General features: G+C 42.8%; 1 protein-coding gene across 1 annotated transcript in view; it reads right to left on the bottom strand.

Moving 5' to 3' along the window:
* CTPS2 (CTP synthase 2) overlaps nucleotides 1-25,499 on the bottom strand; it is a 132,646-nt gene extending 107,147 nt beyond the window's left edge. Inside the window, exons 1-5 of the mRNA XM_054007047.1 lie at nucleotides 25,419-25,499; nucleotides 19,856-19,917; nucleotides 17,642-17,847; nucleotides 5,323-5,493; nucleotides 4,530-4,630 (exon numbers count right to left, since the gene is read on the bottom strand). Coding sequence (XP_053863022.1) covers nucleotides 4,530-4,630; nucleotides 5,323-5,493; nucleotides 17,642-17,847; nucleotides 19,856-19,899 — 522 coding nt within the window. The 5' untranslated portion in view covers nucleotides 19,900-19,917; nucleotides 25,419-25,499. The remainder of the gene's footprint in view (nucleotides 1-4,529; nucleotides 4,631-5,322; nucleotides 5,494-17,641; nucleotides 17,848-19,855; nucleotides 19,918-25,418) is intronic.
* Between the last annotated feature and the right edge of the window lie 1,688 nt (nucleotides 25,500-27,187).

Here is a 27,187-nt window from a genome sequence, read left to right as displayed (position 1 = left end):
TGCTATTATCATAGCTTTACAATGGGATAAACTGCACATCACCAGTTTGGCATCCTGGTAAAAGCAGAAATAATTAGAAACATGTTATGCCAGAACAAGACAGATGTAAGGAATAAATTAAATTTATAAAAAAATGTATTCAGCAATAGCTATGATAGAAAGATTGGAGCTGCTTAAACAGTCTTCCAACAAGATCCTTAAAAGCAAAATTATCTCAGAATGTGGTCTGATGTGCCCTCTTGTGGTCTCTGGAATCATTGCATATTTTTGTTCAAATAAAATTTAAAAAAACCACACACACACACACACACACACACACACACACACACACACACACACTTTACTGTATTTGACATATATATAATAAACCTACTTACTGCAACAATTTGCAATTGATAAATTATATTTGTAACCTGAAAGCCTTGAAACCGTATTTGAGTATGTCTTGGTCTCTACAGAAAATCTCCTGACTTTGAGAAAATAATCACTGACAGCCTCACCCCTATCTAATGTAAGGAAGTTCCTGTGCACTTTTTCTGTTTATTGCTCTTTCTAAGCTTAAAGGAAATGTTGGATCCATATTTTACACTTCATAAATATAGTGGAAACTTTCTGATCAAGCCGAAACCTTAGGCTAAAATCAAGGCTGGATTGTCTTTCTAAAAGATATGCTATAGTTCAAAAAGAAACTATGAGCTTGGTACAGAAGTAAATAAGTGTCTATGGCCTGCGTTATGCTGGAGTTCAGACTAGATGATAATAATAGTCCTTTCTGGCCTTAAAGCCCATTAAATACTCTTTCTTCAAATTCCCAGACATGTCTTTTTCAGAAATTTCATTGAAACTTGAATGATAATAAATAGAACCATCTAGTACTTATGTAGTGCTTTTCATCCATACATCTCATTTACACAGGAGGAACTATACTGCTTTGCAAGACCTTAAAAATAAAATAGCTAAAATGTGACCTCAATCCATAAGTACTTAGATACATTCTTGAAAGCATGATCGTGAACAACATGACAGGATCCTTGGTTTGAAGATTGCAAGCTATGTTTTGAAGAGTTCTTCTACTGACTATGATGTCGTGATTTCCGAAATCATCAAGGAAATTAAGTCCTGCCCCTTAATATTGTTAACCCAGTATACGTAGCTGGAATCCACTGTATATGGCTTGTGAAAACCCAGGAAAGGTGAAAATACATACACCAGAAAAAACAGTTATTCACCTTTTGTAACTGTTGTTCTTCAAGATGTGTTGCTCATATCTATTCCAATTAGGTGACTCCCAAGCCTTACGTCGGAAGTGGGGTCTGAGTCAAGGTATTGCAGACTGGAGAATCGCCCTGCCGAAGGCTGCATCATCATGTGATTGGTGAACGATGGCGTAGTGTGACGTGAAGGTGTGCACCGAACTCCATGCGGCAGCCCTGCAGATGTCCTGGAGGGGTACGTGTGCCAGGAAGGCTGCTGATACATGGAGTGAGCCGTGACAACAGGCGGAGGGACCTTCGCTAAGCCATAGCAAGCGTGAATACACACCGTGATCCAGGAGGATATCCACTGGGAGGAGACTGGCGAACCTTTCATTCGCTCTGCTAGAGCAACAAACAACTGGGTTATTTTGCGGAATGGCTTTGTTCTGTCTATGTAGAAGGCGAGAGCTCTTCTAACGTCCAGCGAATGCAGCTGCCGCTCATGTAGGGTGGGTGCAGCTTTGTCCCTGGCCCTGCCCTGGGGGAGGACGCGATGGTCTGCGCCTGATGTATCTACTACCTCCTACCAAGTCCTGCCTGGGTCTAGTGGGGAAAGATGGCTGCTGGGAGGGCTGGGGTTTAAACGGCTTTCTTTGAGTCGCCGGGGTGTGCATGCCGAGAGACTTAATTGTGTTCCTTGAATCTTTCAGGCTATGCAACCTAGAGTTGGTCTGTTCAGAGAAAAGCCCCTGACCGTCAAGCGGGAGGTCTTGAATAGTCTGCTGAACTTCTGGCGGAAGACCTGAAGACTGAAGCCAGGCATTATGCCGCATGGCAACACCAGATGCCAGCGTACGTGCCGCCACATCCGCGGCGTCCAGGGAGCCTTGAAGAGCAACCCGGGACACTATTCTGCCTTCCTCAGCAATGGCGCCCAGCTCCTGCCAAGAGTCCGATGGGAGGAGCTCCTTGAACTTTTGGATTGCAGACCAGGAGTTATAACTGTATCTGCTAAGAATCGCGAGCTGATTAGCAATCCGTAGGGAGAGGACACCGATAGAATAAACCTTCCTCCCAAAGAGATCCAGACGTTTCGGGTCTCTTGATTTAGGGGCGGGCCCTTGCTGGCCCTGCCTTTCTTTTTCGTTTACCGCATCCACCACCAGGGAGCACGGGGGGGAGGGAGGGATGGGTAAAAAGGTATTTGAACCCCTTAGTGGGGACAAAGTACTTTCTTTCGGCCCCTTTGGCTGTGGGAGGAACAGAGGCCGGAGTTTGCCAGATTGTTTTGGCATTTGACTGGATGGTCTTTATAACAGGCAGTGCCACCCTAGAGGGCCCTTCTGTTGTCAGAATGTTCACCCCAGGGTCCTCTTCTTCTACTACCTCCTCCACCTAGAGATTCATATTTAAGGCCACTCACCGTAGGAGTTCCTTTAAAGCCTGATAGTCCATGGATGGAGGGACGGATGTAGATGTACCTGCCACATCGGGAGAAGACGAGGAGGTGGCAACCGGCAGGATCGGGTCCAAAACAGCCCCTTAGTCTCCACCAGGGGTGGGGCTGGGTCCAGCGATTGAGTGGGATCCGGAGGAGGACGACTGATGGTTGCCTCGGGAATACAGGACCCAGAGCGTGAAGGTGGAGGGACGCCTGGAGGAGCACCCTGGGCTTGATGGTACGCCCAGGGGGTCCAGAACTGCCACTGGGGCTGCCAGTGGGGCGCTGAAGTGTCCCATCCGATAATGCCCGGGCCTGATCAAAGTACCTCCGATGCCCCTGATGCCCTACTCAACCTGAGGGAGGGTGACTGGAAGCGGGACGGCCAAGGAGCGGGAGCGGCTCCAAGGATCAGGGCTGTGGGACCAGTGCTGCGACTCAGACCGTGGCCGCGAGTCAAACCGGCGTGTAGCATGGGTGCGGTGCCGGGAACTTAAGAGTGGCGCGGTGATACTGGTCTGGGGACCAATGGCCCAAAGAACGCCAGTTCGCCTCTTGGCAGTGCCGGGGCTCGAGATGGTGTAGGCCTTGAGACCGGGGACTTGGTCGCCGTCATCTCAATGAGCCCTATGGCGGCCTCAAAGGTGTCGGGCGTGGCGGGCAGCGTGACCTCCTCGACCTGCAGTTGCGGGGAATCCGGCGATGCTGGGCTTCCCTGGGGGGCGGGGGCCCGTGTGGGGTGAGGACTACTGGGAAGCATGTCGGCCTTATGTTCCTGGTCCACACCATGCCCTGCCGGGGGTGCAACTACCGCCTCAGGCCTTTGTGGAGGCTTCTCTGTGGCCTGCTTCTTACGGCTGGCCGGGGAGTGGGAGCGGTGCCAGGGAGAGCTCTTTTGGGCCCCGGGAGACCGTCGGGCCTTAGAGGGGCATGCCGAGTCCTTTTCTGGCTCTGCAAATGGCACCACTGGAGGGGCGCTCCACACCGAGGCGCTCAGGGCCGAGTCTTGAGGCAGACGAAGGGCAGACTCCATGAGGAGTTGTCTCTCCTTTCTAGTGCGAGGTTTAAATGCTTTGCAAATCCTGCACTTATCCGCCTGATGGGCCTTTCCCAGACACCGAAGACAGGAGTCGTGGGGGTCGCCCGTGGACATGGGCTTGCCACAGGAACTGCAAGGTTTGAAGTCCTGGGATGGCATGCCCCGTAGGGCACTCGTTGAAAGGGGAAACCCCTTCAAGTGTTAAACAACTATACTTAACACTAAATATAACAAAAATCTAACACTTAACTAACAATAGGGTAACTATACACAGAGATAAGTAAAGTAGCTAGGGAGTAATGGAGCACTTGCGAACAAGAGACCACTGTTCCAACAACTGTCACTGGCGGTAAGAAGGAATGGAAGGGGGGGGGGGGGTCGAGCTGGCAGGGTCATATATAGAGCACCATATCAGCACCATCCAGGGGGCTCCACAGCCGGCCTGACGGGTAGCTGCTAGGGAACAGTTTCCAACATCTGTGCACGCAGCACGCGCACACACCTAACTGGAATGATATGAGCAAGCACTCAAAGAAGAACTTATTTACACTGACTGGCTGCTTTAAGAGAGAATCGGCTCCTAAGGAGCCGCTCTTCAGCAAGTTTCAATGCTCTGCATGGGGATTTAATCACATTAGTGGAAGTCACAGGGAGGAATCCATGCATAACATACTCAGAATTAACGCCAAGGGCCATACAGCATTTGTGTGTCTTTGTTGTTGCTATCCATATCAACTCAGTCTGACATATATACACAACACAAAACAAGGGAGGAAAAGTAAGCTCTATTTATTCATCACACATAACCAACCCCATGGATTACATCTGTAGAGATGGGAAGTTTCATACTTGCCTCAATGACACATATTTGTGGCTCTTTCTTGTCACTGTCCACAGGAACCTTTGCCTGATTCATCACCCATTCTTGTACAACATCAGTAATGTGTGGAACAACTGCAAGGCAAAATGAAAAAAGGAAGCACTTCCTAATGTAGGACCACATACTGCTTCCTACTTAGAGAGGAGAGAAAAACCCAGTGGGGTAATTGAGCTGGTGGAATGAAAGGGGGTAGAAGTCCCTCCAGAAGACTAAAGTATGGCCAAATCTTGTTGGCAAGGAAGAAGGGATGAGTCAAGGCAGCAAAGAGCACTTGCTCTATGCAGTATGCCCCCTCTGAAACTTGAGTGGATGAGCATGCCAGCACGTCCAATGTGAATGACTGCATGCAAATTTAAAAGGATGTTCCTGAATATTTATAGCTGCAACTGAAATTTGTTCTTTGTAAACATATATGCAAGTAAAACTTGATTACTGGAATGCAAATGGGAAGCAAACTCCTCCTGGATCATCTGGAGGACAGAATGATTTGCTCAACTAGAAGAATAGGCAGCTTCAGCATACTTACCTACTATACTCAAACTGTCTTTGACCTAAATTAATTTACAATTTCAGTTGTCCCATTTATCAACAAAATTGTCATAAATCCAGGAAAGTATTTGAAGTGACCACTTCATTCACATTAATCCAGTAATGCAAATATGTCAGTATCCCTCTGAGTGAATAAAAGTTACCCGTGTAATTGTTCTAAACAGTCTTTATTAGAAACTCAACTAATCTGCATGAATTTAAACTACATGGAAAGTACCTTGAACTGTCTTTCCCAAGTAATCTCCATGTCTTTCTTTATTGATTACATGTTGATAGATCTTTCCAGTGGTGATGTTATTATCTTTATATAAGTTGATGTCCAAGAATCTTTCATAATTTCCCAAGTCTAAGTCAACTTCTCCCCCATCGTTTAGTACAAAAACTTCACCTGAAAAAGAAAATGAAAAGGTAAAAAATAAATTGTACTGGGATTTCCTCCTACATTAACACATAGAAAAGCAATGATTACAAATTACTAAATAAATGGCAGGAATCCTGCAAACATAATAAATACATTTTAGTAAAGGTGCTATATAAATAAGCGCAATGAAATGCAGTACTTTATTTCAATTATGTTAATTATTTTAGGCTCAGATTTGGGGTAAAATTTGCATGAGTGACTTAGCAACTTTTGAAAATTTTACTCCTAGTTTTGATTCAGTTGTTTCAGCATAAACATCTGGATCATCATACCCACAGCTAGGCTCTTATCCAAAGACCGCTGAAGTCAGTGGAATCTTTCCATTGACTTCAAAGAGCTTTGGATCAAGCCCAGAGCCTTTTTTCGATCTCTAAAGATGCCTCTGTTAAACATCAGCCTGTGAGGGAACCACACCTGTTGCCTCCAACATGGCTCCATATGAAATCAGATGAGAAAGTGCATTGGCAGAATTGAAAAGTACCTCAGCAAGAGCACTGCTCTTACACATCAATGACTGGATAATTTGCTGGATTCATATTGTAGAAACAAAGATAAAATATTTTGAAGGTAAGCTCTAGAATGTGTAAATACACAGTTGCAATGTAAAACCGTGTTCATCAGGATATCAAATTCTCTCTGAACAAATAATGAAAGAAAATGCACTGCACAAGAGGGTAGATGATTTACAATCTGATTATGTGAGATGCTAAATTCCTCCAGTGTGCTATTAATTTCCCATTTAAATCACGGGGGCTGAGTACACCCACCACCTCTCAAGAGCATGCTCTTTGAGAATAAAGAATGAGGAAATTTTGGCTAATTGGAAATCATGAAAAGATTAACTTGGGAACTCTGAACTGTGGGTTCAGCTAGCGAAAGTTACATTGCTGGCAGCATTTTGATCAAAGGAATCAGTCATCCTGGTGTCTGCTAGGAGGTTACTGACAAGCAAAAGTGAGTGTTGCATACAGAGCTGTATTGATTAGATGTAAAACTATTGATACAGAAGGCTACTTTGCAAACTTCAAGGAAGACTTAGAATCTGGTATACTGTAATAATGGGGGAAAGCTGGCATATTTCCAGACTATACAGCCTACTCTTTTAGAGCATGACCCAATACCTATTAAATCAGTGAGAGTTTTTCCATTGATTTCAACGGGCATTGGATCAGGCCCTTAAAGAAGAGCAAATGTTTTGGGATTGTAAAAAATAACTGATTATATGATCTAAAGGACTGAAATATGCCTTTCTGTCTCCCATTAGATGACATTGGGGCAAGGAAAGAGGACAGATTTATATATTTCAATCACCTGAAAAAGTCTAAACATTTATTGTAACCAAAATGCCACACTTACATTAACCTGGATGCAGACAAGATGGGAAACAAGAAGCCATGTAACTGTTCTCTCTATTTACATATAGATATATTTAGACCTTGTTTTTTACATCCAGTTTTGACTTAATGCCCCATTTTCGGCACTAATGTGAGCTGCAGGAAGTCAAACCTGACGGACACTGTCCCAAAGTTTAGGACAGGGGTGGCCAACCTGTGGCTCCGGAGCCACATGTGGCTCTTCAGAAGTTAATATGCAGCTTCTTGTATAGGCACCGACTCCGGGGCTAGAGCTACAGGTACCAACTTTCCAATGTGCTGGGAGATGCTCACTGCTCAACCCCTGGCTCTGCCACAGGCCCTCCCCCCACTCCACCCCCTCCCCTAAGCCTGCCGTGCTCTCGCTCCTCCCCTCTCCCCCACAGAGCCTCCTGCACGCCATGAAACAGGTGATCGGGAGGTGTGAGGAGGGAAGGGGAGGCGCTGATCAGCGGGGTTGCCAGTGGATGGGAGGCGCTGGGAGCGGGGAAGCGGGAGAGCTGCTGATATATTACGGTGGCTCTTTGGCAATATACATTGGTAAATTCTGGCTCCTTCTCAGGCTCAGGTTGGCCACAGGAGAATGACACAGTGAGTGGAGATGGGCAGCTCTATGACATAGGCCAGGCTAAAATATAGCCTACAAAGGCTTAGCCCTGGAGCAGGATTTTTTCCTTTTTATTTCTTTTTCTTTTCTCCTTTTTTAATTTGATCCTTTTATATTTCACAGGTTTAAAAAAAAAATTTAACCACAGGAGTTCATCTTATGTGGATGCTTTCTGTCATCTGTTTAATTCAAATATTAATATGGTTTAAAATACATATGGCAAGAGGTTGGTCCATAAAAATAATAATTGCTGGTATTCTTTTTAAATTATTAATTAATAAAAATCTAATAATATTCATATCTTCATAAAAATGAGGGCAAAATTCTGCCCTCAGTTAAACTGCACAACCTCAGTGCAGAACACAGAATTACATGAACATAATCTAGTGCAAAATTTGTCCCCCTCACTTAAGAAGTCACCTACTGAAAATTTACACTAGCTCCCAGAAATATGTTTCAGTAATGTAAACAGGTTTAATTAATATTTGTAAAAGCATTTTGAAGATTATGAGTGCTATTATATTATTATTATCAGCAACAAGTACATAAATAGACTTTTTAACTTTTAGTTGATAGTACGAGCTATTATAACCTATTGTTAAAGGATTGATATGTATTTAGGCACACAATGAAATCTTTATTAAAAATATACTAGTTCGCATACAGCAGTCAAAGGAACTTTGCTTTATCACCTTTGGTAAAAATTTCACTAAACTGCTTGTTCTAGATATAGCTTTTTATATCTGAAACAGGATTTTCTTTTCCTTTATAATAAATGCACTCTTATTTACTTACTTTTTCATTTAAATGAATATCTCTAGTGATAATTTCCAGTTACACATGTAAAAAAAATAGCACAACTTGACATTTATGAGAAATCGGGACTTAGGTCCAGATTAACTTGAGGTACCCATATTTAAAAAGTACAGCCTAAACAATTTACCTGTAGCCTATAGGTATTGGTAGATAAGACATAGGTATAAGTTAAGGCATAATGCAATGCGCCTAAAAGCCTCTAGGCCTGTAAGACAATAGCTTAGCTCAGCATTTTCCAAATGTGGACACCATGGCCACATGCAGCCACCAGTGAATTTTTTTGCCACCACAACAGCCTCCAAAACGTGGGTGGAGATTGGAGACGACAAAGCAGTGGCCCCTCCCTGCCGCGCCCAGCTGTTGCTCCTGAATAGCTGTTACCAAGGGCAGCGAGACGCACCGCCAGGATTTGGGCCTTGCACCACGCAGCTTCCTCCTCATGGGTGCCAGGCAGCATCTCTGGAAACACATAGGACTAATGTACACGGCACTGGAGGTGGCTCTTGTCAGTGGAGGTGGCTGCAGCATTCGATCGCTGGGGCACTCCCAAGCAGCTCCCCTGCTCACACCCGATCTGGGCATGGAGCCTAGGATTCCACAGGTGAACAGTGAGTTCTTGACCCACCTTCCCTGGGGTGGGATCTTACTGAAGGGCCATGGGAGGCAGGGACAGAGAGACTGGTCAGTGTTTCCTCTGCCTGTTTACAGATGCTGTGGTTACCGCAGTAGCTCAATGGCTCAGGGCTGCTTCAGGGCTTGGCAGCTTCCCAACAGGGTGAGGGGCTCCCGCTCTGTGACACCCTCCGAGCACTAGAATAGGAACAAAGTCTGGTTTGGGAGCTCTACTTCCTATTACCTTTCTATTACATAAATAAATTACAATGATTTGGACGTATATGTGTGCACATTTCTTTGTTTTTTTCCTAAAGTTAATTAAGTATTTTAGGAAAAATTGTCAGAGCAGCCACCGCAAGAATTGGTGGACACACGCTGAGACCACCAAAAAATTTATTTTGAGAACCCCTGGCTTAGCTAAACTAATCAAGGCCTAAGGCCCAAAAAGCTAACCAGGAGTAACCCTAGATAATAAGATATCACAAGACAGACTGCTTTAATAAATGAGTATGATTAAACTGCTGACAGGTAACCACAAGATGTCAGTTTATACCAGCTTTAGATATTTTAAATTAGGAACATCAGCAGATATCCAACCACAAGAATGCCATAGTCACTAATTGATGAATATGCTAATAAACTTGAGGTAAAAGGCCTAGTAACTTACGGGAGAAGAGTACCCCAACTTTAGTAGGGTGAGAAAATACAGACAAGGAAAAGGGGCTGAGACCCCTACTGAATATGCGTTAGGCACAGTGGGAATCAACTGAACACATAAAAACTGCATTTCAGCCAGCGTGCCTTGGAAGAGGCCAGGACGATGACTGCTGGTAAGGATGACAATGAGGATGATGACTAACATTTTGGGTTGTTCTGCAAGAGACGGTGTGAGTATATGGATGCTCACACACTCATTTTATATTATTTCTACCCTCTTCACGGAGTTGAAGTGTTTGTGATATTGCTAACAGTGCTAATAAAAATATTACAAAGACACATGCATCCGAAGAAGTGGGTATTCACCCACGAAAGCTCATGCTCCTATACGTCTGTTAGTCTATAAGGTGCCACAGGACTCTTTGCTGCTATTACAAAGACAGAAGGTCTTTCCTAAGTGTGAGTGTCTCCACTGTGCACACCAGGGTTCTCATCATTGTGATAACTCTAATACTTCTGGGTCTGATCAGGAGCCAGGACCCTCTCAACCCACAGAATGTTATTGGGATTTCTAATTAATCAATATAATTAATACACACTCAATAGATCAGGCAACATACCTAAGGCCACCCAATGAGGCAATGGCAGAGCCAGGAATAGAATCCAGTTCTCCTTAAGTCCCAGCCCTGTGCCTATCTGTTGGACTAGGCTGCTTCTGCATTGATATCTCAGCTACCCCCTTTCAAGTGCTGCTCTGCTATTTCGTAAGTCATATTTCCCTCTGACTTAAAAAGCAATAGTTCAGTTCTTCAAAGCACCTGCCTTCTGGACTTTGAAATTGACAGGACCCAGTTCTGAATTTGATTCCTGTGGTGAATAAGCCCCTTTTCATTCTAAATAGATACCAAAGTACACTTCCACTCCAAGCACAGCTGGAAATATTTTAGTAATCAAGGGGGTTTTCCTCCAATTATCCACTACACTAACCACCCACAGAACATTCACACCACAGGCTGTAACTTCTGAAGTTGTCAAACTGACAAGAATGAAACTGCCAAAGAGTTGCCTTATCATGGAACTGAGAAAGTGACTTTATAGTTAAGACTATAACGAGTTTTCTATTATAAACCCAATTTTGACCTTCACTTCTACCTTCCTCAGAAAGACTCCTTTCTGTCTGAAATTTATTACACGTGGCCTCCTGCCAAAAAACTTTATAGGAAACTCTTTGAAAAATGAGCTCTTGGAAAGGTCTAGCACCTTTTTTAAATGTTGCATCTCAAATATAGGTTGGCCTACTAACATTAAATTTATTCATAGTACATAGAAGTTAGAGATGAAAAAAGCCTATTAGATCACCCAGTCCATCTTCCAGACAATGAGATAGTGTGACTTTCAGTATTTTCTGGAAGTGTGGTTATTTCATTCTAGAGTTTGTATGGATCAACCAAGATACTCAAAACTAGATAGGATGCAAGACCTCCAGCCCTCTCTGTGTGAGACTATGCAGACATTTAGCAAATATTTTTTAAAGATTTCCAGCAGCTAATGGAGTCCTCAAAGGCTGATGTGTCTGAGAACTCCATTAGCTCATGGCAGACTTTACAATTTTTGCAAAAGGCTTGCATAGTTTGAGTATGAGGGGGTTAGAGGTTTTGTAGGAGCAGTGCTATCCTTGAGGAAGATTTTTTCAAAGGCACAAATGAGAATTAGGTGCCCAATTCCTACTGATTGTTAATAGGAGTAGGGCACCTAACTTCCCCTTGTCCCTTTGAAAATGTCTCCTCTTTGTACATTGGCTGATTCAGGGGAGGGATGCAGTCTCTGATGAATTTGACTCCTCATAGAAGCTCTGTTCCCTCTGCTGCCACAGAGAACCACCCTCCATCAGGACCACCGTCAGCTGCACAAGCAATGCTGGGTATGTCTACACTGCAGCTGGAAGCATGCCTCCTAGCCTCGGTAGACAGATACATGCCTGCTCTACTTAAGCTGGCAGGCTAAAAATAGCAGTGTGAACATTGCTGCCCCAAGATGCCGGGAGGAAGCACGAGCAGGAGAGCGCAAGAGGGGAGGACTCCTGCCTCATACTGAGAAAGCAGGACGATCAGCGAGTTATCTTAAGTGCCTATACACAAATGCAAGAAGCCTGGGAAACAATCAGGGAGAACTGGAAGTCCTGCCACAGTCAAGGAATTATGATGTGATTGGAACAACAGAGACCTGGTGGGATAAATCACATGACTGGAGTACTGTCATGGATGGATATAAACTGTTCAGGAAGGACAGGCAGGGCACAGAAGGTGGAGGAGTTGCATTGTATGTAAGAGACCAGTAAGACTGCTCAGATCTCCAGTATGAAACTGCAGAGTCTCTGGATTAAGTTTAGAAGTGTGAGCAACAACGGTGATTCGTGGTGGAAGTCTGCTATAGACCACTAGACCAGGAGGATGAGGTGGACAAGGCTTTCTTCTGGCAACTAATAGAAGTCACTAGATCACAGATCTTGGTTCTCAAGGGGGACTTCAATCACCCCGATATCTGCTGGAAGAGCAATACAGCGATGCAAAGACAATCCAGGAAGTTTTTGGAAAGTGTAGGGGACAATTTCCTGGTGCAAGTGCTCGAGGAACCAACTAGGGGCAGAGCTGCAGCTCACAAACAGAGAATAATTAGTAGGGGAAGCAAAAGTGGATGGGAACCTGGGTGGCAGTAACCATGAGATGATCGAGTTCAGGATCCTGACACAAGGAAGAAAGGAGAGCAGCAAAATACGGACCCTGGACTTCAGAAAAGCAGACTTTGACTCCCTCAGGGAACTAATGGGCAGGATCCCCTGGGAAAAGAGTCCAGGAGAGCTGGCTGTATTTTAAAGAATCCTTATTGAGGTTGCAGGAACAAACCATCCCGATGTGTGGAAAGAATAGTAAATATGGCAGGTGACCAGCTTGGCTTAACAGTGAAATCCTTGTTGATCTTAAACACAAAAAAGAAGCTTATATAAAGTGGAAGATTGGACAAATGACATGGGAGGAGTATAAAAATATTGCTCAGGCATGCAGGAGTGAAATCACAAAGGCCAAATTACACTTGGAGCTGCAGCTAGCAAGGGATGTTAAGAGTAACAAGAAGGGTTTCTTCAGGTATGTTAGCAACAAGAAAAAGGTCAAGGAAAGTGTGGGCCCCTCACTGAATGAGGGAGGCAACCTAGTGACAGAGGATGTGGAAAAAGCTAATGTACTCAATGCTTTTTTTGCCTCCATCTTCATGAACAAGGTCAGCTCCCAGACTACTGCACTGGGCAGCACAGCATGTGGAGGAGGTGACCAGCCCTCTGTGGAGAAAGAAGTGGTTCAGAACTATTTAGAAAAGCTGGATGAGCACAAGTCCATGGGGCTGGATGCACTGCATCCGAGGGTGCTAAAGGAGTTAACGGATGTGATTGCAGAGCCATTGGCCATTATCTTTGAAAACTCATGGCGATCGGGGGAGGTCCCGGATGACTGGAAAAAGGTGAATGTACTCCCCATCTTTAAAAAAGGGAAGGAGGAGGATCCAGGGAACTACAGGCCAGTCAGCCTCATCTCAGTCCCTGGAAAAATCATGGAGCAGGTCCACAAGGAATCAATTCTGAAGCACTTAGAGGAGAGGAAAGTGATCAGGAACAGTCAGCAAGGATTCACCAAGGGCAAGTCATGCCTGACTAACCTAATTGTCTTCTATGATGAGATAACTGGCTCTGTGGATGAGGGGAAAGCAGTGGACATGTTATTCCTTGACTTTAGCAAAGCTTTTGATATGGTCTCCCACAGTATTCTTGCCAGCAAGGTAAAGAAGTATGGGCTGGATGAATGGACTATAAGGTGGATAGAAAGCTGGCTAGATCGTCGGGCTCAATGGATAGTGATCAATGACTCCACGTCTAGTTGGCAGCCGGTATCAAGCAGAGTGCCCCAAAGGATCGGTCCAGGGGCCAGTTTTGTTCAATATCTTTATTAATGATCTGGAGGATGGCGTGGATTGCACCCTCATCAAGTTTGCAGTGGACATTAAACTGGGAGGAGTGATAGATATGCTGGAGGGTAGGGATAGGATACAGAGGGACCTAGACAAATTAGAGGATTGGGCCAAAAGAAATCTGATGAGGTTCAACGAGGACAAGTGCAGAGTCCTGCACTTAGGATGGAAGAATCCCATGCACTGCTATAGACTAGGAACTGAATGGCGAGGCAGCAGTTCTGCAGAATAGGATTTAGGGGTTACAGTGGACGAGAAGCTGGATATGAATTAACAGTGTGCCCTTGTTGCCAAGAAGGCTAAAGGCATTTTGGGGTGTATAAGTAGGGGCATTGCCAGCAGATCGAGGGACATGATCATTCCCGTCTATTCGACATTGGTGAGGCCTCATCTGGAGTACTGTGTCCAGTTTTGGGCCCCACACTACAAGAAGGATGTGAAAAAATTGGAAAGAATCCAGCGGAGGGCAACAAAAATGATTAGGGGGTTGGAGCACATGACTTATGGGGAGAGGCTGAGGGAACTGGGATTGTTTAGTTTGCAGAAGAGAAGAATGAGGTGGGATTTTATAGCTGCTTTCAACTACCTGAAAGGGGGTTCCAAAGAGGATGGAGCTAGACTGTTCTCAGTGGTACCAGATGACAAAAGAAGGAGTAAGGGTCTCAAGTTGCAGTGGAGGAGGTTTAGGTTGGATATTAGGAAAAAGTTTTTCACTAGGAGGGTGGTGAAACACTGGAATGGATTACCTAGGGAGGTGGTGGAATCTTCTTCCTTAGAGGTTTTTAAGGTCAGGCTTGACGAAGCACTGGCTGGGATGATTTAGTTGGGGATTGGTCCTGCTTTGAGCAGGGGGTTGGACTAGATGACCTCCTGAGGTCCCTTCCAACCCTGATATTCTATGAAGTATGGACCCCGGGGGGGGGTTGTGCAGGATCATACTCAGATGCCTAGCCCATGTCACTGCCCGTGTCACAACATCCATGCTGCTAGTTTTAGTGTGCTAACTCAAGCAGAGCTAGTGTTTGTCTGTCTAGCCAAATTGGGAGGCACACTCCCAGCTGCAGTGTAGACATACCCAGCATTGGTTGTGCAGCTGACCGTGATTCTGATGGAGGGTTCTATCATTCTCCTCTGACATACCCACTGTGGCCATTTTGGAGGCCTGAAGTCCCTTGGGTGGGCTACATTTGGTTTGTTTGGTGCACTGCTCCTGCTTCACTTTGGGAGCAAGGTCACCATTATCCTTTTCATTATAGGTTTCCCTTTTATCAGCTGCTGGTCAGGAGGAGAGTTCAAGTGTCTTTTCTGGCCTCAGATCTGTCTCCCAAGTATAGAGTCCATCTTTTCTGATGCAAAAATACACCTCTTTACAGCCCCTCAATACACTTCACTTTGGGAGCAAAGAGAAACAATTGAGGCACTTTTTACCTCTGGGCTCTTTTGGCATTTATTCTGCCATAGCAAGGGGGACTGGCCTGCAAAAGGGGAAAACCTTTGCAATGAAGTTTTGTAGATCATATTAACATATCATATTTTAGATATACAATTGAAATTGTTTTGGTTCATTTTCAGCCCTTGAAGCTCTGGAGACAAAAAGAACTGGAGTAGTTTAGCTTCAGTGGGAGAAGCTAAGCCTGCATCCAAAGCCAACAAGTTTGTCTCTGCCTTCAAAAGCTGCAGGGTAGACTAAAGACCCACAGTCAGAATTTGCCTAAGCAACATAATTTAAAATACTACTATTGGCAGGACGTATATTTTTGAATGCTGTGCACAACTTATTTTATGATGAGCAAATCAATGATGTGGCAGAGGATGCAAGTAGTGTTTTCCTTTATAAATCTGGATCTTGACCACGTAAGATTTGGATAACTCATCTGCAATTTTTTTTCACTCATCATGATCGACTCCATACAAGAAAAATGGAGAATTGTATGTAATCAAACAATCTTTAAAACTTCCACTCCTAAACATTTACAAAACTCCAGTTTTCTGTGAGAGACTAAAATGTACACTTTCAACTAATGCTAGTGGAATGCTTTCCAAAGCTGGCTGATTAGCACCATAGCCATATGCTTTTGATATCTAGATGAATTTGTCCCAGCCAATCTATTCTAATTTGTATTATTTAATTCATGTCTGAGGTGTCAGGTTCAACCTCCCTCTCCTAGGTGTTTTAGGATATCAGAAGGATATAGGAGTTTTGTCTAAGAGCTTGACCAAGACATGTTGGTAGATCCTTACTAAGCCACTAGCCAATAATATACACATTTGCCCTTGTTCAAACTTTTTTGCCTTGTTTTCAATCCAACTGACCTCATTCAAACCCAAATCTCTTTCTGACAGTCCTTCTCTACACAGGACTGGCATTTAAAATGTCAACCGACCCAACTTTGTTGTTAAAGTCAAATTATACATATTTAATTATTTAAATCTCTTCTTGTAAGCCTTATGACCCCTTAGTTATTTATGTTGCTCTTTGAATACCCTCCAATTTGTTGACAGAGATTTAGTACTGAGGTGCTAAGAACAAAATGAGTGGCGTGACAAAGTCAGGCTGGACTGTTGCAAGAGAGTGGTGGAAGGCAGGTATGTTAGCCCTAGAACGATAAAGACCCTTTTTCTTATAATCTGAGAAGGGGTTGCCTCAGACCTTTAAAAACTCCTCCTCTAGTGAGAGAGGGGGAGGAGAGACAAGCTGCTGCAAGGCTAGGGGCAACAGGGAGAGAGGCTTCTCCAGGTTGAGAGGCTGTTCTCCTCCCTACAGGGGAAACAACCAAATCTGAGTGCCTATTTAGGGGAAGGACTGACATCCCAGGGCCAATAAAAGGAAAACACCCCCATGCCCCCAGAGAGGGAGGCAGCAGGAAAAGGTATCTCCCTTTATTTTGTGTTTGTGAATTTGACTCTTTTGTTTGGTGGAAGAGCACTCCTTGGGCCTGCCCCAAGGCCTACCTTGAAAATACTGATAAATAAACAGAGAGTGGGAAGACAAACTATATCCGGAGTGGGGCTGATTTACTTCAAGCCCTGCCACTGCCAGAGGGGGAAGTGCTAAACCCAGTGAGAAAGAGGAGGTGCCTGGGCACAGTGGGTCTAATTCTGATCTGTTACATCTGTGCAATCCCACTGATTTTGATTTCACATTCTAGGTACTATCTCATCTATCCTGTATTAGAGAGTCCTTATTACTTCTATGACGTGATGCCTCTGGCAGAGCAGCCCAACATTCTATTGGCCACTTTTCATCACTATACTGCATTATAAGATCATATCTAACTGAGCTTACGGCATCACTGCTTTCCAAGTGGTTCCCACCCCCTAAATATCTATTTTCAGATTTGTTGCTCTCATTGTATCATAGTTTATATTTCCAAACTGATTCTCATATTGTTATTTCCAGGCTCTCTAGACCCCTTTGTGTTATTTCTCTGTCTTCACAACTGTTCACACAACTTTCAAATTAGGTATAACCTGAACTGAACTAATTGTTGCTTAACCTTACCATGTATTGTTCACTACTGATGGCATTAAATAAAACCACATTTAACACCAATATCTACAGCAGTCCATACCTCTATATCCCCATATTATGCGTCATTTCCTTTTGTTATCTAGTTTTCACTCTGGGTGGTAGTTAGTATTCATAAGCAAGTGACTATGAATTAATTTTTCAAGTAACATTTTTGGAGGGCACTATATCAAATGCTTTACCTATCAAGTTAGACAAAGATTAGGCAAAGTGAACATCAGGGGAAAATTCCTAACAGTGCAGTCTATTAAACTGTGGAATAACTTGCCAGCCAAAGTGGTAGAAGCCCTTTCACTTGAATTATCATAAATTAAACTAGACAATGCACTTGAAAGTATGCAGTAGGGACCAATCCTGCACTGTCACATAGATGGACAAGATGACCTGTTAGTAAAGATCTATCTATAATTTTTCAAAAACATTATACATTTAAATTCTGTTTATGAAAATAAAATGTCATTGAACTTATGCATGCAAAAGAAACAGCATCACTCTTCATACCATGCTCATACGGTGAGAAAGTTCCAGCATCTATATTAATATAAGGATCAATTTTGATTGCAGTGACTCGTAGACCACATGATTTCAGTATGGTGCCAATGCTGCTTGCAATGATTCCTTTGCCAATGCCTGAGATGACACCACCGGTTACCAGGATGTACTTCATTGGAAAATGAGTAGCAGCACATAGGTCTCGAGTTGGAAATCTAACAGTGACAAAAAGCACATTTGGTAAACACACATTTATCCTTAGAAATCACACTAAATCAGCATGCAGAAAAGGAAAGCCAAAACGAGCTTCAGAAACCAAAATATCAAAATTAAATATAGTCACAATTTTGGACTTTAAATCATTTTAAATTTAAAGTTTTTTAAATCACTTCATACATATTCTGCTAACTTTAGTTCAAGGATTTTTCATTCTGACGACATTAACCACAATAAATTTTATCTTTGTCTGATAGTTCTATCTTTAGAGGAAGAGACTGAACCTTTGCAGGACTGTCCAAACCAAAGGATCCCCTCGCCCTGTTTTCCAGCTGTTTTTCATTCTCCCATCTGCCCCCAGAGCCTATCATGTAGCCACTATTCTTCGAGAGGGCTTGTGTCCCCACTAAGCCCAGGAAGCAACAAACTGGAAAAGGAAAATGGAACCAGATCTTCCAGAGAACAATGCATGGCACTACTGATCACCAGCCCAGAACTGGATTATATGACCTCTCAAGGTCCCTTCCAGTCCTACGATTCTATGAAGCAAAAGTAAAGAAATGCTTATATAGCACAATTAAGCCATCTTGCACAGCCTAGCTTTTATTTCTTTGACTTAACTTAGACCATTACAGTTACTTATATCCATAATATCAAGGTTGTGTTTAACTTTAGTACCTTCATGAAATTAAAGTGCTATATAAGTGCTAAGATTTTTTTGGTTTTGTTTTCATAACAATAACCAGTACTGACATTTATGTGAAACTGAAATGAAATTATTTTCATTTTTTTTTCTTTATTTGAATTGAGATGTGACCATCAAAAATCTTTAGGCACATGACTGATACTTAAATTCACATATTACACTGTAAATCTATTGTATCAAATGACATTTACTAAGTGTTATTTTTGTTTTTAATGCAATGCTATTTTTTTTATATAAGAATCCTAGAATTCCACGAGTGATAGGTGCCTAATAAAATAATTTATATTTTTAATTTTATCTCAAGTACACAGCTTGGTCAAACCTCTGCCTAGAAATCAGTATGTATACAGTAATCTTCTTATTTGTTAATACTGTGCAAACAACACACGCTTTGGACTACAGAGAAATTGCATTAAACTGAAGAAAAGCACAAGCACAAAAAACATTGACCAACAGAGCCCTTTGCTTTGAATGACAGTGTGACTATAGATTCAGTATACAGACTTTGTGTTGCTAAGGAAAAATCCCAGTCAATTCAAAATCGGGTTCTAAAGGACAGTCAGCTTAAAAATTATGGGCCACACTCTCTGCTATGATGGTTATTCCCCTATCAGGACAAAGAAACTTTGTGAGTCTGAACTCAGAATCTCCTCAACCTTCTTCCATCTAGCAGGGGCACATGCCCCTACAGACAGTGCTGACGGTTCAAACTCAAAAACCTGTGTATGTCTGCATCTGCCAGAGGGATCGACCCATAAAGGCACTGTTTCCAGACCTCCCTACTTTCTCCCAAGAGTTCTCCAACTTCATCTTTAATTTATATGATTTTATAATTAATATTTTACAATTTTGAAGTATCTTTTGTTTTAAGATTAAAAAATAAACATTATTTTCAGCATATTTTCTTTACTTCTCCTGTCTAAGAATCAAAGATCTGGTTTGATTACTCCACCCAGTATCTCACCGGAGAACTGACATAGGAAGTGCAACAGGGCTAACGTACTGGACAAGAGGCGAATGAAATGGATTCATCCTTTTATTAAGATGTCAGAGATGAGTCAACAAGTACCAGACTGTCATTCAGAACACATGCTACACAGCAGGTAGATGTGTCATTTTCAGAAACCTCCTATCTTCTAAGCTATAAAATAATACAGAGTTTGAGGACATATTACAGTGAAAAGATGAAGACTATTGTATCTGTAATATTTCCAAATTAAATATCAAATAAATCCAAAGACACTGGAATATGCGATAGTGATCAAAAATATACAAGAAGCTAAATAGCTTCAGAACGCTACCTTCTTCCATGTACAGCTGTAAGCAGTGCAGACCTTCCCAACATTACAATGTCACAATAAGCCTGCAAAACAGACAACAATAGGCACTAGTATTTATACAAGTCCAAGGCACAAGCTGTTTAAAAAACAGTGAGATGTATTTTCAGATGGTTCCCAGGAAAGACAGAGGTGTACAGCGCTTGTTAACACAATTCAAAGTTTCGCATCTTCTTAAAACTTAAATAAAGTCTCTACAAGAAGGGAGAGTGTGTGTGTGTCTGTGTGTGTGTGTGTGTACACAAGATAAAGCTTTACAGTCCTGCCCAGTAAATAAACACTCTATCAGAGAGCCTAACAAAAAATTGTGCTTTAAAAGAAATCTAGTAATTAGACCATGGCTTAACATATTACCAGATACCTACTAGCCAGGGGCAGATACAAAAAATGAGGTGAGGAGTCCAACAGCAAAGTTTACCATCCTGTAGTAAAACTACCCTGACAAGATGCTGTACGTAACTCCCACCCTAAGCCGCAGCTTCACTGCTGGAAAGAACCAGGGTGGTGGGAGCTCATCCTGCTGGATGTTCCATAGATCTGTTGTGGACGTCTGATCAATTCAAAGCTCTCTCCCAGCATCCTCCTCCGGCTGAGGAATGGGAAGAAGAGCAGGTTGTCACTTTACTGCTTTCAACCCAGACTCACATGTGGGGCAAAAAAAGAAGTTCCCACAGGATCAACGCAGGCTTGGTAATGATTTGGTACAAAGCAAACACTAGTGGAAAAGAAAAAAAATAGTTCCTTTACATTCACATTTGTTATAAGAAAAAATGTTAACTATAGAAGCCCAGAATGACAAAAGACAAATATAGAAATGAAAAATTTAGAAGAGTGGAGTACATGAAAATACAAAATTCACAACACAAGCGAACTCAGAAAGTATTAAAAGCAAACTTGTACTCTTATTGCTCTACATAGTTCTTGTATCAATTCTGTTTTTCTGAGATAATTCCACAAAAGAACTGGCCTGAAAGACAAACAAGAAACCAAATCTAATGCTTGTACCAGTAGCAGTTCTGCTGATAGGCAGAACTATTTATTGGCACTCTGGTGAAAATACTTGCAAAAGGTGTATAAAACTGGTATGAACCATAGAAGGGACGTCATGCTGTGATCGTCATTCTCTGGTTCTTAACAATTTGCATTTTTTAAAATCCCCTTTTTAGTGACTTAGAGGCAATCTCACTTGCTATGTACACAACTGCAGTACTGCATATACAAGAAACAGTGTAAAACTTGAAAATAGTGCTAATAACAAAGCCTCTAAGTCTGCAATGCAGTGCACAAAAGCTGACCTCTACTTCCATGCAGAGCCCTGCTGATATCAATGGTGTTCTGCACAGCTTCAGGGTCTATCTAAATAGAGTAACTTGCAAGATTGGGGCTTAAATTTCAAAATTTTCACTTATTTTTCAAATGAGTGAAAATTTTGAAATTTAAGCCCCAATCTTGCTTTACACATTAATGATAGATAGATAGACAGATAGATAGATAGATCGGGGTTCTCAAACTGGGGGTCGGGACCCCTCAGGGGGTCACGAGGTTATTACATGGGGGGTCATGAGCTGTCAACCTCCATCCCAAACCCCGCTTTGCCTCCAGCATTTATAATGGTGTTAAATAAATTAAAAAGTGTTTTTTTAATTTATAAGGGGGGGTCGCACTCAGAGGCTTGCTGTGTGAAACAAAAGTTTGAGAACCACTGAGATAGATAGATAGATATTCTCTTTTCAGGTCACCTTCTATTTGTCCTTCTACTTCTGCCTGGGTTCTCCCCTTAGCCAAAACATACGTCATTCCACTGATGCTGATCACCACAAGGGGAGCAGGTTTATTGCTAAGCAATGTCCCTTCTAATGTTTCAGAGATGGCCAATCAACAAAGTGCAACAATGTAAATAAGTAAATATCAATAATAATAATACCTGGCTGTTATGTAGACCACAAAAACTGCCTCATATGTGGCAATTTTAAATTGCTCAAAATATTTTAAAAGAATGTTACATATTTTAATCTATGTGAATGTATACATATAGACAATATTTTATAAAGTTTTGAATACTTTAAATATAGTACACACAGTGGGATGTATACCTGATCACAAAGCTTATGCACAAGCCCAAAAAAGCCACTCCATCAGATAAAATGTCATTATTGTAGCAATATTATAACAAGGGCTTGAAAAAATTAACTGACACCTACTGGCAGGCGCTGACACAAAATTCTCCCTCAACCAATGAGCTGCAGGGAAAACATCCTGGCCAGTATAGCTATCACTCTTATAGCTGAGAAGAGGAAGGGTGCTAGGATTCCTGCCAGCAAATCTGGGGACTCCATTATTCATAATGTAGTAGAACTTCAGAGTTATGAACATCTCAGGAATGGAGGTTGTTCGTAACTCTGAAATGTTTGTAACACTGAACAAAACATTATGGTTGTTCATTCAAAAGTTTACAAATGAACGTTGACTTAATACAGCTTTGAAACTTTACTGTGCAGAAGAAATATTCTGCTTTTAACCATCTTAATGTAAATGAAACAAGAACAGAAACAGTTTCTTTACCTTGTCAAATCTTTTATTTAACCTTTCTCTCTCATTTTTTTTAGTAGTTTACATTTTTTATTTATTTATTTTTTGTCTCTGCTGCTGCCTGACTGCATACTTCTGGCTCCAAATGAAGCATGTGGTTGACTGGTCAGTTTGTAACTCTGAGGTTCTACTATATCCTCTGATGAGTAGTACTGAAATGTGAAGTGCCTCTTCCACACAGCCATCCCTCCTCTGGCTGCTAGGAGAAAAGGGGAGAGTCTCTAATACTCTACTCCAGGGGTTGGCAACCTTCAGCAGGCAGCCCATCAGGGTAATCCGCTGGCAGGCTGTGAGACATTTTGTTTACCTTGACCATCTGCAGGCACGGGCGCCCCACAGCTCCCAGTGGCCGTGGTTCGCTGTTCTCGGCCAACGGGAGCTGCAGGAAGCGGCGGGCTGTTGCGGGGCGACCGTGTCTGCGGACGGTCAACGTAAACAAAATGTCTCACAGCCTGCCAATGGATTACCCTGATGGGCTGTTTGCCGAAGGTTGCCAACCCCTGCTCTATTCCTTCCACAGTCTCCTGGTTGTTCCCTCCATGAATATCTCTACTGTCTGTTTCTGCTCATCATAGCTTTCCAAATCATCTCCACAGTGAAACTAAACAAATTCTTTTTCCATCTCACTTCTTCCCACCTTCTGACAGCAGCAACCAAATGGACCCGAGTCTTATCATTTTCAATCTGTTGATCCTTGGGAAATCTATGAGCAAAGGCACTAGAGTTCTCTTTATGCAGACTCAAGAAAACAGCACTACTACACTGGTTCTCATGTGGAAGATTTTCTTTGCAACCATACAGACTAGGAACTTTTTTAAATGAACGGTTAGAGTTCAGCTAGTGAATATGTCCTCCTTGCTACTGGTAGGCATGTGGATTTTTCAAACCCTAGTAGTATCCAGAAACATAATTTAGTACTTCATAGGTTCTACGATTCAAAGACTTCCAGAACTTATAAGTTTTGTTCCATACAGGAAAGGGAAAATAATCCATGTTATTAATAACTAACTTTTTCATGCTACTTTGAGGTGGTTTATTTTATTTATTTTTAAGATTTTTGGACCCGTCCACTTGTGTTTTGGACTCCTCCTACAACTGCTGCTGTCAACAGCATTTTGTGTCCAGACAAACAATTTTCATCGCTCTTTCTGGGAAAAAAAAATACCAAATTGGAAATGTTAAACAGACACTTATGCATATCAATAACAGTACACAAATGACTAGCCCTGTTTAATTCAACAGAACTACTCACTTCCCTGAGTATTTATAGAGTCAGGGTCTTAGGTCTAACCCTTCTCCTACTGAAGTCATTTAAAAAAAAATCAAATTAACTTTAGTGGGACTTCAGGTTGCCCAAGAGCTCACAGAAACAACCCATTATTTTGCAATAGAATGCAAGAATTCAAAGGGGCCTGACAGGCCACAAATGCTGTTGAAAGTGGCAGCCAAGCTTCTATAGGGAACTGTTCAAGAAGTCTCATTTTCTCTTTTGACTCACATGGTTGACATGGCTAAACAGTACTCTGTGGACTGCAGTGTCTTTTACTTTCACTTTTAAAAGCCAAATTAGAAGCATTTAGTAGGTCATGGTTTCCGTTGTAGAAATGAAAGTATTATTTCCAAAGATCCCATGACTTGTAGATGAGCAGAGAAAGAATTTGACAAACCTAGCTAGGAAAGGGAAACAAAACAAAAACCACTGAGGGTATTAGGTTGCCATATGCTCTTAATGAGCAGACTCATGCAAATACACATGTGAATAACTTTACTCACATGATTAATTGCTTCTACTAACACAAGTTATTTTCAGTTAAGTGTTTGCAGGATTGTACCTCAAACCTGCAGCATTGTACTGAAAATGACTTAGTATAACTGGTGAATTTTTTATTTACTTTTCACATTTCTGTTGGTATTGTTAGAGCTGAGAACTGCAAATAGCCCTCAGCAAAATGGCTCATATACTATATAAGTCATGTCCATGACTAAAAAGTTATTTGGCCCTAGATTTGACCTGGGACCTGAGCATCAGGTGGTATTAATGATCCCTGCACAGGAAAGCTACAAGCCTCCAATTTTTGTTGATAAATTTGCTAAAACTAATCTATGAGGATGAAGTCCATTAACAGAAATAATTTCTACAATTATTGGAATATACCCAATCATTGGACAGAAAGAGGCTCTAGTGTACAACTTAAATTATGTCTAAATATGAAAAAAATATGAGAAAGAGTGCAAGGAGGAATAGAGGACCCATAGGCCTCATCTACTTTGGGGAAATACATGTTGCTGACAATAGCTGACAGCAACACCTTGCCTGGTTTCAATTAATGCTGAAAAGAGTTCACCTGCTCATGTATATAGACTCAAATCGTTTTCAACCCTATCACAGCAGAACATTCTCTCTATCATGCTTTTAATCATGAGGGTGAATCAGCTTCCTCCTCCAGCCACGCTACCAGTTAAACTGCTTCAGCAATGGGTCATTTTCCTAGTGTCCTAACATGCACGGGGGGGGGGGGGAGGAAACGGTGAAGTGTTTGCCCCTGTGTGCTGTCACCCTGTCTCAGGCAAAGCTGGTGTGGCTCCCATGTTTTTACAGGAGAGGTGGGCAGTGACTACCCACACGTGCAAGCAACACGGTCGTGCTGCCTGGGTGAAGGGGGCAGGAGCTAACCCCCCTTCCTGTAACCCCAGCGCAGTCCGGGGCTTCAGGGGAGCCCCGAGCGGGGTTATGGGCCCCCACGGCCCTGGCAGCGGAGAGAGAGGAGCTCAAACCCGCTGCTGCTGCTGTCACCGGGGCGCCTGAAAGCAGCGCCGCCCCCGGGGGAACCTGCCCGGCCCGGGGACAGATGGGAGCCTTTGCCGCGGCCGGTCCCCCTCGCCCCGGGCAGGAGGGCGCAGCGCGGGAAGCCGCAGAGGCCAGGCAGGCGGCAGTTACCTGGGCGCGGGCTGCGTCTCAGCGGCGGAGGCGGTTGCAAGTTCCTCCTCCCCGGGCCCAGGTGCCGCAGGCGGGAGGCAGAGGGAGTCTCCGGGCGGCCGCCAGAGGGAGCCCGCGCTGCAGCCAGCGCCGAGCCGCGGCCCGTAGGTGGGAGGGGGGCTCTCGAGGGGAGGGAACCCGGGCCAGGCAGCCAGAGAGACCTGAGGTCCGTGGGTGAATAATGCCCCTTGCAAACCGTGTCCTCCACACAAACTTACCTGCTCTGCCCCGACGGCGCTTTTGCTCATGTATTTTTACTTGAGCTGCCTGCCCCAGCCTGGGACACTCTTTGGCACGAGCATTTTGCGACCAGACTGCTAGCTATATATTTTTTTAATATCGACCTTGAAAATCTCCCGTGTGTAGCTCGGAATAGCCCACTGTTCTCACCATACTACTACTACTGCTTTCAAGTCTCCACGATATTTAAATTACTAATAGATCTGATTTTTTTTCTTGATTTTCCAATCCCCTGGGAATTTCTACTGAAGAATGTGAGTGATTCAGACAATGGATGCAAATGATGTTAGCACACACAGTCCATCTCCCTGCATTGGGATTTAGGTCCTCATCATGCAGTTAAATTCACATAGTTGAACCCTTGCAGCTGTGCAGAGTCCTATTGATTTAACTGATTGGAATCGCAGTCTGAAAAGGAATGAAATTTAAATATAAGGGTGCAAAGTGATTAAGAAGAAGAGTTATCAGAGACCTGGTGCAACTGTTCCTGATTTGAGGGACTGGGAAATAGGAAATAAAACGGTTGGTCAAATGCTGCCTTCACATATTCTGGTGCAAGCTATTGACCCAAGATTTATAAGTAATTTCAAAATTATGGAGACTTACAACAGCAACATGGAAATCAGATAAGATACTTTATTTCACTATTGAAAGGAAAAGCAAACTTTTTCTAAAGGTCGTCTTCTTTCAAGGCTGATTTTGTAGCCACTGTGAACACAGAACCCATATTGATGTAAATGGCTGCTCCAAACACAATACAGAATTGAGCTTTAAAAGACAGAGCATGATAAATCTATCTCCAGCTTTGTTGATTGTTCAGAAGTTAGTTTTATTTTTGTTAATGTAATTTTATATATAACATAGATCCTTTTGATTCATTTTAAACATTCTCCTGCATCATGCACTGATCTGATTCTGTCAGTGTCTCTTCCCTTTATGCTACCTCTTAATTCTCAAAAGGGTCTCATGCTATTTCACCTTTCCTAACGCCACTTGACCACTATGTGGAGACACCATCATCATGGCAAATCCTAAAGGGATCCGGCCTTCTTGCAGATTCAGGGCCACTTGGATCATGTCTGGCTATGTGCTTAGGCTGTATATTCAGTTTATGGCATCACCAGCAATCTTATTGCACCACTGAAGCTTTTGGCACCCACGTGATCGCCAGTTGTGTAGCTGCACTCCTTGATACATACGCTTTGGAATTTGTTGGTCTTCCATTATAATATGTCCATACGGAGAAAGCCACCAAAACTTGAAGACATAATCTTAAAAAAGCATTGTCAGGTTTAACGTTGTTACTTTTACAGAGCCATAGTACTTTATGGACAAACACAAATGACAGCACCCTGCCCAAAGCAGCTTGCAATGTATGGTCCCGATTATCCACATGCTGAATTTTACACACATGGGAAGTCCTATATGACTTCATGTGACTATTCATCCGTACTAAAAATTAAGTACATGCATGCATGATCAGGGCCTAA

Source organism: Malaclemys terrapin, chromosome 1 (genome assembly GCF_027887155.1).
Source record: "Malaclemys terrapin pileata isolate rMalTer1 chromosome 1, rMalTer1.hap1, whole genome shotgun sequence".
Lineage (NCBI taxonomy): Eukaryota > Metazoa > Chordata > Testudines > Emydidae > Malaclemys > Malaclemys terrapin.
This window is presented reverse-complemented; position numbering and strand designations above follow the sequence as displayed.